The 13,427-nt window shown below is 47.6% G+C and overlaps 1 protein-coding gene across 1 annotated transcript in view; it reads left to right on the top strand.

The window, feature by feature from the left end:
- Positions 1-13,427, top strand: part of LOC135521294 (t-SNARE domain-containing protein 1-like) — a 151,671-nt gene that overhangs the window by 88,169 nt on the left and 50,075 nt on the right. Inside the window, exon 11 of the mRNA XM_064947213.1 lies at positions 11,329-11,439. Coding sequence (XP_064803285.1) covers positions 11,329-11,424 — 96 coding nt within the window. The 3' untranslated portion in view covers positions 11,425-11,439. The remainder of the gene's footprint in view (positions 1-11,328; positions 11,440-13,427) is intronic.

Here is a 13,427-nt window from a genome sequence, read left to right as displayed (position 1 = left end):
AATTACCGGTTTAGTACACAAGGGGGCACCAAAAGCCCATTAGGTGTCACCAGAATGCTAACAAAATTAGCACAAGTAATAGTGCATTTTCATGGAAGCTGCTAGTTTAAATATGCTAAGTAGTGCAAACGATAATAAACAAATTGCAACGACAGGCAATCCAGATCATAAAGTTATACATATATAGGTAGGAGCTACTGAATATCATGTTTGGGGAGTTAGGACCTTTACAAGCGAATGTGAACGAGAGACATTGTGCAAATGAGCAACGTTTTGACGCATGCTGTACTGGCTCTCCAGTGTGGAGTCTGAAGTGGCTCGGGCAATGGCCCTGCCTGCTCTGCTTGGAGGAGAGGAAATAAAGGAAATAAAGATAGAAATAATAAATAACTCATCCAAAGGGCTTTGACTTCTCAAACATGGCAGAAAGCTAACATTATGTGATGCCCCATCAACTTGTGAATTCAGCCACTTAACTTAGCAAGTTAAACTAGGGGTTGTGTTAACGCATATTCACGCAGGAAAAAAATATAAACTTGTGACAAATATCTTGCTTTGTTTTCTATACACAGATCTAAAATGCTTGTTATTGTAATTTCTGCTCGGCATCAGAATAATTTTGTGCTTCAGTTGTACTTCTAAACTCCGATGAGAATTCACGAACAGGCATTCTATCAGCAGACAGCGCTCTGAATGATGTGTCGCTACTTTTCTCTGGTACTTTTCTCAGTGTAGCCAGCCTATTTTTTCCAGTAAAATGCTAAATTAACTTGAAGTAAAACATTAGAAAATGTAGCTGGCTACATTCTTTCTATGATCAAATCAAATCAAATGGTATTAGTCACATGCGCTGAATACAACAGGTGAAACCTTACAGTGAAATGCTTACTTACGAGCCCCTAACCAACAGTGCAGTTTCAAAAAAACTGATAAGAATAAGAGATAAAAGTAACAAGTAATTAAAGAGCAGCAGTAAAAAAATAACAAAATATACAGGGGGGTGCAGGTACAGAGTCAATGTGAGGAGGCACCGGTTAGTTGAGGTAGTATGTACATGTAGGTAGAGTTAATTAAAGTGACTATGCATAGATGACAACAGAGAGTGGCAGTGGTGTAGAGAGGAGAGGGGGGGGCAATACAAATAGTCTGGGTAGCCATTTGACTAGATGTTCAGGGGTCTTATAGCTTGGGGCTATAAGCTGTTTAGAGGCCTCTTTCTTGGACCTAGACTTGCTGCTCCGGTACTGCTTGCCGTGTGGTAGCAGAGAGAACAGTCTATGACCAGGGTGGCTGTTGACTTTGACAATTTTTAGGGCCTTCTTCTGACACCACCCGGTATAGAGGTCCTGGATGGCAGGAAGCTTGGCCCCAGTGATGTACTGGGTTGTTCGCACTACCCTCTGTAGGCAGTGATGCAACCAGTCAGGATGCTCTCGATGGTGCAGCTGTAGAACCGTTTGAGGATCTGTGGACCCATGCCAAATATTTTCAGTCTCCAGCTTCATGACTGTCGTGGTGTGTTGGATAGGCCTAAACATTAGAAATATGATGGACATGCATTGTTTTTGCTTTTTCATTGTAAGCTCATTTAGTTGTGTGGCTGCCAGCCAAATAGTGTTGCACTTCTGTTGTCATCTGATGAAAATGAAGCTGTATTATGCCAAATGTGTTACACTAATGTATTTTCTGTGAAGGAAAACTATAGTTGCACACCCCTGATCACTCTATTGAAGTAAAAAAAACACAGTTGACTTTCAGTATAAAATGTGACCCCTGTCAATACACAGCTGGACTCACCTACTACCGCTTTCTCCTATTGTGCTCTTTACAAACACACACATGACTGGCTGAACTGTGCTGGAGAACTAAGTCAGCTTCATAATGTAAAATAATGTGACAGGTGCAATAAGAAAGCGATGTGCTTTATCTCCTAAAAAACATTGCACAAGGTGACTGCAGGTATTTACTTAAAAAATAGCTACAAATATTAAAATGTATTGGAAAACTTCAAATAAATATTTTCAGCAGTTTTGGTGGTATTGAAAGACCACCCAGTGGCTATTTACAAATACCCCAGTATACAGAATAAACAGGAGGCTGAATCAATTTGGCTTGGCTCAAGCAACGGCCTTTTCACCCCGCTACCATCTAGAAGGCGGAGACAGCACAAGTGCATCAAAGCTGGGACCAAGAGACTGAAAAACTGCTTCTAGCCGGTCCCCAACCAGTCCTCTGCCCTGAACATTAGTCACTGTCACTATCACTCAGTACTCAACCCTGCACCTTAAAGACTGCTGCCCTATGTGCATAGTCAATGAACATTAACCATGTTTACATTGTGTTTTACCCACTTCATATGTATACTGCATTCTAGTCAAGGCTCATCCTATATAACTACTGCTGTACACACCTTTTCTATTCATATACTGTCCATAATGTCTATACACACCATCATATACAGGACATATACACTGACTGTACAAAACATTGACATAGACTGACCGGGTGAATCCTGGTGAGTATGATCCCTTATTGATGTCACTTATTAAACCCACTTCAATCAGTTTAGATGAAGGGGAGGAGACAGGTAAAATAAGGATTGCTAAGCCTTGAGACAATTGAGACATGGATTGTGTATGTGTGCCATTCAGAGAGGGAATTTAAGGGCCTTTGAATGGAGTATGGTAGTAGGTGCCAGGCACACTGGTTTGACTGTGTCAAGAACTGCAACGCTGCTGGGTTTTTCACGCTCAATAGTGTCATCAATAGTGCATCAAGAAGGGTCCACCACCCAAAGGACATCCAGCCAGCTTGACACAACTGTGGGAAGGATTGGATTCAACATGGGCCAACATCCTTGTGGAACGCTTTCGAACACCTTGTAGAGTCCATGCCCTGACGAATTGAGGCTGTTTTGAGTGCAAAAGGGGGTGCAACTCAATGTTAGGAAGGTGTTCCTCATGTTTTGTACACTCAGTGTATGTTTATATTCCGCACTCTGACACTGCTTGTTCTAATATTTCTATATTTATTTATTAATACATTTTTATTTTGTGTATTTGCTTGTATCATTCTTACATATTACTGCACTTTTGGAGATAGGAACATAAGCATTTCGCTACACCCGCGAGAACATAATATGTGTACGCGACCAATACAATTTGATTTGATTACAAGGTCAATACACACTAAAACATCCACAGATGAAATATCTCTGAGCAGACAGACAGTCAACAGACTTATCTATTGATGCTTTTAGTCTTGGAGCAGGAAAGAAGGTGTAGCAGGTCTGTCCTTTATATAGTTCTTTGACAATAACAATTTCCCCAGAAGGTCAGTTCTCTACTTGAACAACAATTCAACATCCTCACCGTCTCTATACATCCGTGAAAAGTTCAGAACTGGAGTTGAAAACAAAATTCTACTTGGTGCTTTAGAACATGACATTATTTTCATTATATGATTCTGACTAGGGAATACATGCTCTATATATATTCATGTAACGTACATCCGATGTGTTTGTTAAAATAAGCCCATTTCATAGACACAGATATATGAGAAACAGCCAGAATACCAGAGTGCAGCTGGGCTAAAGTTAGTGGTGCTGTCTGAGGCGATGCAGGGACCGAGACAGGGACAGGGAGAGGATTGTGGTGCTGTCTGAGACGATGCAGGGACCGAGACAGGGACAGGGAGAGGATTGTGGTGCTGTCTGAGACGATGCAGGGACCGAGATGGGGAGATGGAGAGGGAGAGGATTATGGTGCTGTCTGATATGATGCAGGGACCGAGACAAGGACAGGGAGAGGGAGAGGATTGTGGTGCTGTCTGAGACGATGCAGGGACCAAGGCAGGGACAGGGAGAGGGAGAGGATTGTGGTGCTGTCTGAGGCGATGCAGGGACAAGGAGAAAGTTGTGGTGCTGTCTGAGACGATGCAGGGACCAAGGCAGGGACAGGGACAGGGAGAGGATTGTGGTGCTGTCTGATGCAATGCAGGGACAGGGAGAAAGTTGTGGTGCTGTCTGAGATGATGCAGGGACCAAGGCAGGGACAGGGACAGGGAGAGGATTGTGGTGCTGTCTGATGCAATGCAGGGACAGGGAGAAAGTTGTGGTGCTGTCTGAGACGATGCAGGGACCAAGGCAGGGACAGGGACAGGGAGAGGATTGTGGTGCTGTCTGATGCAATGCAGGGACAGGGAGAAAGTTGTGGTGCTGTCTGAGATGATGCAGGGACCAAGGCAGGGACAGGGACAGGGAGAGGATTGTGGTGCTGTCTGATGCAGTGCAGGGACAGGGACCGGGATGGGGACAGGGACAGTGAGAGGTTTTTGGTGCTGTCTGAGGCGATGCAGGGAGAGGGATAGGAACTGGGACCGGAATAGGGACAGGGAGAGGTTTGTGGTGCTATCTGATGTGATGCAGGGACAGAGACAAGAGCGGGGAGAGGTTTGTGGTGCTGTCTGAGGCGATGCAGGTACAGGGACAGGGAGAGGTTTGTGTTGCTGACTGAGGCGATGCAGGGACAGGGACTGGGAGAGGTTTGTGGTGCTGTCTGAGGCGATGCAGGTACAGGGACTGGGAGAGGTTTGTGGTGCTGTTTGAGGTGATTCAGGGAGAGGGATAGGAACGGGGACCGGGACAGGGACAAGGAGAGGTTTGTGGTGCTGTCTGAGGCGATGCAGGGAGAGGGATAGGAACGGGGACCGGGACAGGGACAAGGAGAGGTTTGTGGTGCTGTCTGAGGCGATGCAGGGAGAGGGATAGGAACGGGGACTGGGACAGGGACAAGGAGAGGTTTGTGGTGCTGTCTGAGGCGATGCAGGGGCAGAGACAAGAGCGGGGAGAGGTTTGTGGTGCTGTCTGAGGCGATGCAGGTACAGAGACAAGAGCAGGGAGAGGTTTGTGGTGCTATCTGATGCGATGCAGGTACAGAGACAAGAGCAGGGAGAGGTTTGTGGTGCTATCTGATGCGATGCAGGTACAAAGACAAGAGCAGGGAGAGGTTTGTGGCGCTATCTGATGCGATGCAGGGACAGAGACAAGAGCGGGGAGAGGTTTGTGGTGCTATCTGATGCGATGCAGGAACAGTTATGGGCACGGGGACAGGCAGGGGTTTGTGGTGCAGTCAGAGGCGATGCAGGAACAGGGATGGGTATGGGGACAGGCAGGGGTTTGTGGTGCAGTCTGAGGCGATGCAGGAACAATTATGGGCACGGGGACTGGCAGGGGTTTGTGGTGCAGTCAGAGGCCATGCAGGAACAGGTATGGGCACGGGGTCCAGCAGGGGTTTGTGGTGCAGTCAGAGGCAATGCAGGAACAGGGATGGGGACAGGGACCAGCAGGGGTTTGTGGTGCAGTCAGAGGCGATGCAGGAACAGGGATGGGTACGGGGACCAGCAGGGGTTTGTTGTGCAGTCTGAGGCGATGCAGGAACAGGGAACAGGAACATCCCTGACCGCACAACTATGTGTCTATCTATCCCTGTTCTCTCCTCTCTGCACAGACCATACAAACGCTCCACACCGCGTGGCCGCGGCCACCCTAATCTGGTGGTCCCAGCGCGCACGACCCACGTGGAGTTCCAGGTCTCCGGTAGCCTCTGGAACTGCCGATCAGCGGCCAACAAGGCAGAGTTCATCTCAGCCTATGCCTCCCTCCAGTCCCTCGACTTCTTGGCACTGACGGAAACATGGATCACCACAGATAACACTGCTACTCCTACTGCTCTCTCTTCGTCCGCCCACGTGTTCTCGCACACCCCGAGAGCTTCTGGTCAGCGGGGTGGTGGCACCGGGATCCTCATCTCTCCCAAGTGGTCATTCTCTCTTTCTCCCCTTACCCATCTGTCTATCGCCTCCTTTGAATTCCATGCTGTCACAGTTACCAGCCCTTTCAAGCTTAACATCCTTATCATTTATCGCCCTCCAGGTTCCCTCGGAGAGTTCATCAATGAGCTTGATGCCTTGATAAGCTCCTTTCCTGAGGACGGCTCACCTCTCACAGTCCTGGGCGACTTTAACCTCCCCGTGCCTACCATTCCTCTCTGCCTCCTTCTTTCCACTCCTCTCCTCTTTTGACCTCACCCTCTCACCTTCCCCCCTACTCACAAGGCAGGCAATACGCTCGACCTCATCTTTACTAGATGCTGTTCTTCCACTAACCTCATTGCAACTCCCCTCCAAGTCTCCGACCACTACCTTGTATCCTTTTCCCTCTCGCTCTCATCCAACACTTCCCACACTGCCCCTACTCGGATGGTATCGCGCCGTCCCAACCTTCGCTCTCTCTCCCCCACTACTCTCTCCTCTTCCATCCTATCATCTCTTCCCTCTGCTCATACCTTCTCCAACCTATCTCCTGATTCTGCCTCCTCAACCCTCCTCTCTTTCCTTTCTGCATCCTTTGACTCTCTATGTCCCCTATCCTCCAGGCCGGCTCGGTCCTCCCCTCCCGCTCCGTGGCTCGACGACTCACTGCGAGCTCACAGAACAGTGCTCCGGGCAGCCGAGCGGAAATGGAGGAAAACTCGCCTCCCTGCGGACCTGGCATCCTTTCACTCCCTCCTCTCTACATTTTCCTCCTCTGTCTCTGCTGCTAAAGCCACTTTCTACCACTCTAAATTCCAAGCATCTGCCTCTAACCCTAGGAAGCTCTTTGCCACCTTCTCCTCCCTCCTGAATCCTCCTCCCCCTCCCCCCTCCTCCCTCTCTGCAGATGACTTCGTCAACCATTTTGAAAAGAAGGTCGACGACATCCGATCCTCGTTTGCTAAGTCAAACGACACCGCTGGTTCTGCTCACACTGCCCTACCCTGTGCTCTGACCTCTTTCTCCCCTCTCTCTCCAGATGAAATCTCGCTTCTTGTGACGGCCGGCCGCCCAACAACCTGCCCGCTTGACCCTATCCCCTCCTCTCTTCTCCAGACCATTTCCGGAGACCTTCTCCCTTACCTCACCTCGCTCATCAACTCATCCCTGACCGCTGGCTACGTCCCTTCCGTCTGCAAGAGAGCGAGAGTTGCACCCCTTCTGAAAAAACCTACACTCGATCCCTCCGATGTCAACAACTACAGACCAGTATCCCTTCTTTCTTTTCTCTCCAAAACTCTTGAACGTGCCGTCCTTGGCCAGCTCTCCCGCTATCTCTCTCAGAATGACGTTCTTGATCCAAATCAGTCAGGTTTCAAGACTAGTCATTCAACTGAGACTGCTCTTCTCTGTATCACGGAGGCACTCTGCACTGCTAAAGCTAACTCCCTCTCCTCTGCTCTCATCCTTCTAGACCTATCGGCTGCCTTCGATACTGTGAACCATCAGATCCTCCTCTCCACCCTCTCCGAGTTGGGCATCTCCGGCGCGGCCCACGCTTGGATTGCGTCCTACCTGACAGGTCGCTCCTAACAGGTGGCGTGGCGAGAATCTGTCTCCTCGCCACGCGCTCTCACCACTGGTGTCCCCCAGGGCTCTGTTCTAGGCCCTCTCCTATTCTCGCTATACACCAAGTCACTTGGCTCTGTCATAACCTCACATGGTCTCTCCTATCATTGCTATGCAGACGACACACAATTAATCTTCTCCTTTCCCCCTTCTGATGACCAGGTGGCGAATCGCATCTCTGCATGTCTGGCAGACATATCAGTGTGGATGACGGATCACCACCTCAAGCTGAACCTCGGCAAGACGGAGCTGCTCTTCCACCCGGGGAAGGACTGCCCGTTCCATGATCTCGCCATCACGGTTGACAACTCCATTGTGTCCTCCTCCCAGAGCGCTAAGAACCTTGGCGTGATCCTGGACAACACCCTGTCGTTCTCAACTAACATCAAGGCGGTGGCCCGTTCCTGTAGGTTTATGCTCTACAACATCCGCAGAGTACGACCCTGCCTCACACAGGAAGCGGCGCAGGTCCTAATCCAGGCACTTGTCATCTCCCGTCTGGATTACTGCAACTCGCTGTTGGCTGGGCTCCCTGCCTGTGCCATTAAACCCCTACAACTCATCCAGAATGCCGCAGCCCGTCTGGTGTTCAACCTTCCCAAGTTCTCTCACGTCACCCCGCTCCTCCGCTCTCTCCACTGGCTTCCAGTTGAAGCTCGCATCCGCTACAAGACCATGGTGCTTGCCTACGGAGCTGTGAGGGGAACGGCACCGCAGTACCTCCAGGCTCTGATCAGGCCCTACACCCAAACAAGGGCACTGCGTTCATCCACCTCTGGCCTGCTCGCCTCCCTACCACTGAGGAAGTACAGTTCCCGCTCAGCCCAGTCAAAACTGTTCGCGGCTCTGGCCCCCCAATGGTGGAACAAACTCCCTCACGACGCCAGGACAGCGGAGTCAATCACCACCTTCCGGAGACACCTGAAACCCCACCTCTTCAAGGAATACCTAGGATAGGATAAAGTAATCCTTCTCACCCCCCCTTAAATGATTTAGATGCACTATTGTAAAGTGGCTGTTCCACTGATGTCAGAAGGTGAATTCACCAATTTGTAAGTCGCTCTGGATAAGAGCGTCTGCTAAATGACTTAAATGTAAATGTAAATGTAAATGGATGGGCACGGGGTCCAGCAGGGGTTTGTGGTGCAGTCAGAGGCGATGCAGGAACATGGATGGGGACAGGGACCAGCAGGGGTTTGTGGTGCAGTCAGAGGCGATGCAGCAGAGACAGTGACAAGTGACAGGGAGGTTGTCACAGTAGCAGGTCCACTGAGGGTCCCAGGACTGGCCGTGACTGTTTGTTTGCTGCTCCTTTTATATATCATTATCAGGGTTGACTGGGAATTTGATGTACATTTCACATAATCCCATTACAAAGGAGGCAGTTAGTTTTACTGTACCGGATACGATAAAGGAGTAAAAATATGATGTCAGTAATCATTGCTTGCCATTATTATTGTATTATTAAGACATTTCTAATGTCACACATAAGCTAAATAGCTTTCCCCTCCCGGAAACTCAATGTGAGATTGTCTATCTGTATGAGAGAAATGGTGATGAGTTTGGAGCGTGCTGGCACGGTCTGACATGACTTGCAGCTGCTAATAACCGCGGTGAGGATCATCTTGGACTGTGAGGATGCAGTGTAGCAGCCTCATGCTTTTCCATACCCTGAGGCAGTACACACGGTCCCTGGCTGGCATGGTTGTGACATGCAGCAACACCTTTAGATGGCAATATGCTTGGGAAATGTATACATACCTGGTGCCACATCGTCATGTTTGGGGACATGAAACAATGTTACAGTATCGCTAGAAATATATGTAAACATTTTGACGTTTGTGACCGTTTCCAAACGCATCTTCACCAAGAGATCAAGCTTTCTTCAGCAGAACTCTTACTCCGCTCCCCTGACTTTGGCTCTGAGATAAACTGAGTGGATTCAAGGTGCCACATATTGTATAAAGCTCATTTCTCTTTCAGCCCCTCTCTAGCTCATTCTAACCCAGCTACTGCTTGTCCTTTACCAGACCTTTATGCTGACAAAGGGGATTTCTTAGAACATCGCCATGACAATGACAACACTGAGACTGAAAGGATCAGGGATGAGAGCCAGCGGGAAACGGGCACGGGTGGGCAAGCGGCAGAGAGAGAGAGGGGGCGGGGGAGGGAGAGAGAGAGGGGGAGAGGGGGAGGGAGAGATAGGGAGAGGGAGAGGGAGAGAGGGGGAGAGGGAGAGAGGGAGAGGGAGAGATAGGGAGATGGGAACATATGGAGCAATGCAAGAATAGACACATGAGACTATGAGGAGTCATTTGACCAAATGCTTGAGGTTAAGGTTTGTCCTGTCCTTGGTCATTCAGACTGAGCGGAATAGAACCGGGGAGATCCTCTCTGCTCCTCTCCTCCCCTCTCTTCCTTCCAGGGCAATGCAGTGTACACGGTTATCAACCACAGGCCTACAGGACACACTCCCCTGGGGATTAGGAAATGATTGACAGTCCCCCCCCCTCTGCTCTCTGTGTGCCTCCCTCTCCCATCCTACTCTCCCAACCCTGTGGCTGGAAAATTACTGTTAAAAAATACTGCAACAGTTCTATACCTTATTTATTTTTCTGTTCTCCATAAATAACAGTGGAATAGGGATGAGAAAGAGAGAGGAAGGGAGAGAGAGAGACTGCACCGTGTGACTGCTGTGTGCAAGCAGGGAGAATGAGAGAGGATGGGAGAGAAAGTTTATAAGGCACAGTTTATAAGGAAATGTGAGAGAGAAGCCGGAGAATCTGTGGTGGCCAGCTGCAAGAGAGGAGATAGCGGAGAAAGGCTTTTAATTCTCAATCCCCACAGAGCCTTTGAAAATTACCAATCTTCTTATCACAGACGCAGGGCTGCTTATGCAAATTGTTGTGGAGTGGAACGTTTAAACTGAAAATTACTCGACAGCAGTCTCTCTCTCTCTCTCTTTCTCTCTCTCTCTCTCTCTCTCTCTCTCTCTCTTTCTCTCTCTCTCTCTCCCCCCCCCACACACACACACAGAAAGCCTGTTTTGAGTCTCAGAAGATGAATTGCTTTGAAGCGAGTCAGGATTTAAAGGCTCCAGACCCAGCTCTGGTCTAACGCAGCCGCTCTCACTGCCTTTGTAGCGGAGAAACGGGGAGGGAAAAAAGAAAGAAAAAGCATTTGAAAACAACATTCTGGTCTCCCCTCCCTGCTCTGACACATCACCCATCGCCTGAGGAGGCTAGGAGCCAGGGAAATACAGAAACATCTCTGAACCCTGTTCTCCATTCTAGTTATTTTCATTTCTAGTTGAGGTTATTTTTCATTCATTTTTTTAAATATATTTTTTTACTACACATTGAGAGTTATGAACATGGGAGGATAACACAGCTTGTGTTCTATGTGGGGAAGTTGTTTGAAGCATTTGAAGTTTGAAGTTACACCACAGGCGATATTAGAAGAAAAAAAAGTTAATAAATGATGTTGAAACAATTCCCAGTCCATAGATATAACCTCTTCGAACGAAAAAGAGGATAGAGAGCATGTGAAGGAAAATGTTGTTGTTTCTGTGTTCTGTCATCAGACACCACGGGCTCTTAATGGTTTCTCTCATCATTAACCACCAAGCACTTGACCAAACTCAGTCTTTATGACAAGTTATTTCTGAAAACACATTCTGATGTACACACCTATAATGTAACCCAATAATCCACATTTATGTTTCAGCCATTTCACCTGGTATTACGATGGTGTCAATTTAGTAGGGAATGTTGGGAAAGTATTTGGTGTGTAACTCCAGGGAGGAGACTAAATGTTTGTGTTGTATGTATTGAATATGTCGCAGATTATATCGTTTTCTAATTTAATCTAATCTGATCTGACCCACAGAGGCAGATTAGGAAGAGGAAGTGTTACATGCTGGTGGCAGGAGGCTTCATCCTCACCCTCCTCATCATCATCATCGCTGTGTCAGCAAGAAAATGAAACCAACCCCCAGAGGTGAGCCTCCTAACCCATCCATCACTACTGGTGGTTATAAACCAGCAGCAGCCCATAAAAGCTTTACTTAGTACTGATATTGTTATACAGGTACTGTATTGCCATATTGATTGCTATATTGACATTCTATTCTGATTGTAATCTGCATAGAGGCCTGAGACGCAGTGCAGATCCTGAGAATATGGCACAACCCGTTAAAAGAGAATTTAGCTTTTTTTAAACTAAATGGAATGTTATAGAAGGGTCCAGATACTTTTGATCAGATTTCACTTGTTTTTGAGAAACTTACCCCAACCAGCGATTCACTTCACATCCTCATTGTGCATTATTGGGCTCTGAAAAACATCAACAATTGCTCCAAAAACACCCAAATGATTCCTTTTAGAATCGGGAAAGTTATCAGTATAGTGATGCAAGTCTTTAGATGTTGTACACATGAAATTGTGTCATTATGAACATTGTTACTTTTATTTCTTATTCTTATTCATATGTTTTATACTGCATTGTTGGTTAGGGGCTTGTCAGTAAGCATTTCACTGTGAGGTGAAACACCTGTGACTAATAAAATTAACATTTGATATCTGCAAACCAGGATGAGGAACTGAATCGCTGGTTGGGGTAACTTTATCAAAAACAAGTGAAATCGCTAAAATCGCATGACATTTATACAAAAAGAGGTTTGGTTGTAAAGGGCTAACTTGTCCTTAAGGATGCGTTCAGTGGATGTTGAAGGATGCGTTCAGTGGATGTTGAAGGATGCGTTCAGTGGATGTTGAAGGATGCGTTCAGTGGATGTTGAAGGATGCGTTCAGTGGATGTTGAAGACTGCGTTCAGTGGATGTTGAAGGATGCGTTCAGTGGATGTTGAATGATGCGTTCAGTGGATGTTGAAGGATGCGTTCAGTGGATGTTGAAGGATGTGTTCAGTGGATGTTGAAGGATGCGTTCAGTGGATGTTGAAGGATGTGTTCAGTGGATGTTGAAGGATGTGTTCAGTGGATGTTGAAGGATGCGTTCAGTGGATGTTGAAGGATGCGTTCAGTGGATGTTGAAGGATGCGTTCAGTGGATGTTGAAGGATGCGTTCAGTGGATGTTGAAGACTGCATTCAGTGGATGTTGAATACTGCGTTCAGTGGATGTTGAAGGATGTGTTCAGTGGATGTTGAAGGATGCGTTCAGTGGATGTTGAAGGATGCGTTCAGTGGATGTTGAAGGATGCGTTCAGTGGATGTTGAAGGATGCGTTCAGTGGATGTTGAAGGATGCGTTCAGTGGATGTTGAAGGATGCGTTCAGTGGATGTTGAAGGATGCGTTCAGTGGATGTTGAAGACTGCGTTCAGTGGATGTTGAAGGATGCGTTCAGTGGATGTTGAATGATGCGTTCAGTGGATGTTGAAGGATGCGTTCAGTGGATGTTGAAAGATGTGTTCAGTGGATGTTGAAGGATGCGTTCAGTGGATGTTGAAGGATGTGTTCAGTGGATGTTGAAGGATGTGTTCAGTGGATGTTGAAGGATGCGTTCAGTGGATGTTGAAGGATGCGTTCAGTGGATGTTGAAGGATGCGTTCAGTGGATGTTGAAGGATGCGTTCAGTGGATGTTGAAGACTGCATTCAGTGGATGTTGAAGACTGCGTTCAGTGGATGTTGAAGGATGTGTTCAGTGGATGTTGAAGGATGCGTTCAGTGGATGTTGAAGGATGCGTTCAGTGGATGTTGAAGGATGCGTTCAGTGGATGTTGAAGGATGCGTTCAGTGGATGTTGAAGACTGCGTTCAGTGGATGTTGAAGACTGCGTTCAGTGGATGTTGAAGGATGCGTTCAGTGGATGTTGAAGAATGCGTTCAGTGGATGTTGAAGAATGCGTTCAGTGGATGTTGAAGGATGCGTTCAGTGGATGTTGAAGGATGCGTTCAGTGGATGTTGAAGGATGTGTTCAGTGGATGTTGAAGGATGCGTTCAGTGGATGTTGAAGGATGCGTTCAGTGG

This window comes from Oncorhynchus masou, chromosome 29 (assembly GCF_036934945.1).
Source record: "Oncorhynchus masou masou isolate Uvic2021 chromosome 29, UVic_Omas_1.1, whole genome shotgun sequence".
NCBI lineage: Eukaryota > Metazoa > Chordata > Actinopteri > Salmoniformes > Salmonidae > Oncorhynchus > Oncorhynchus masou.
This window is presented reverse-complemented; position numbering and strand designations above follow the sequence as displayed.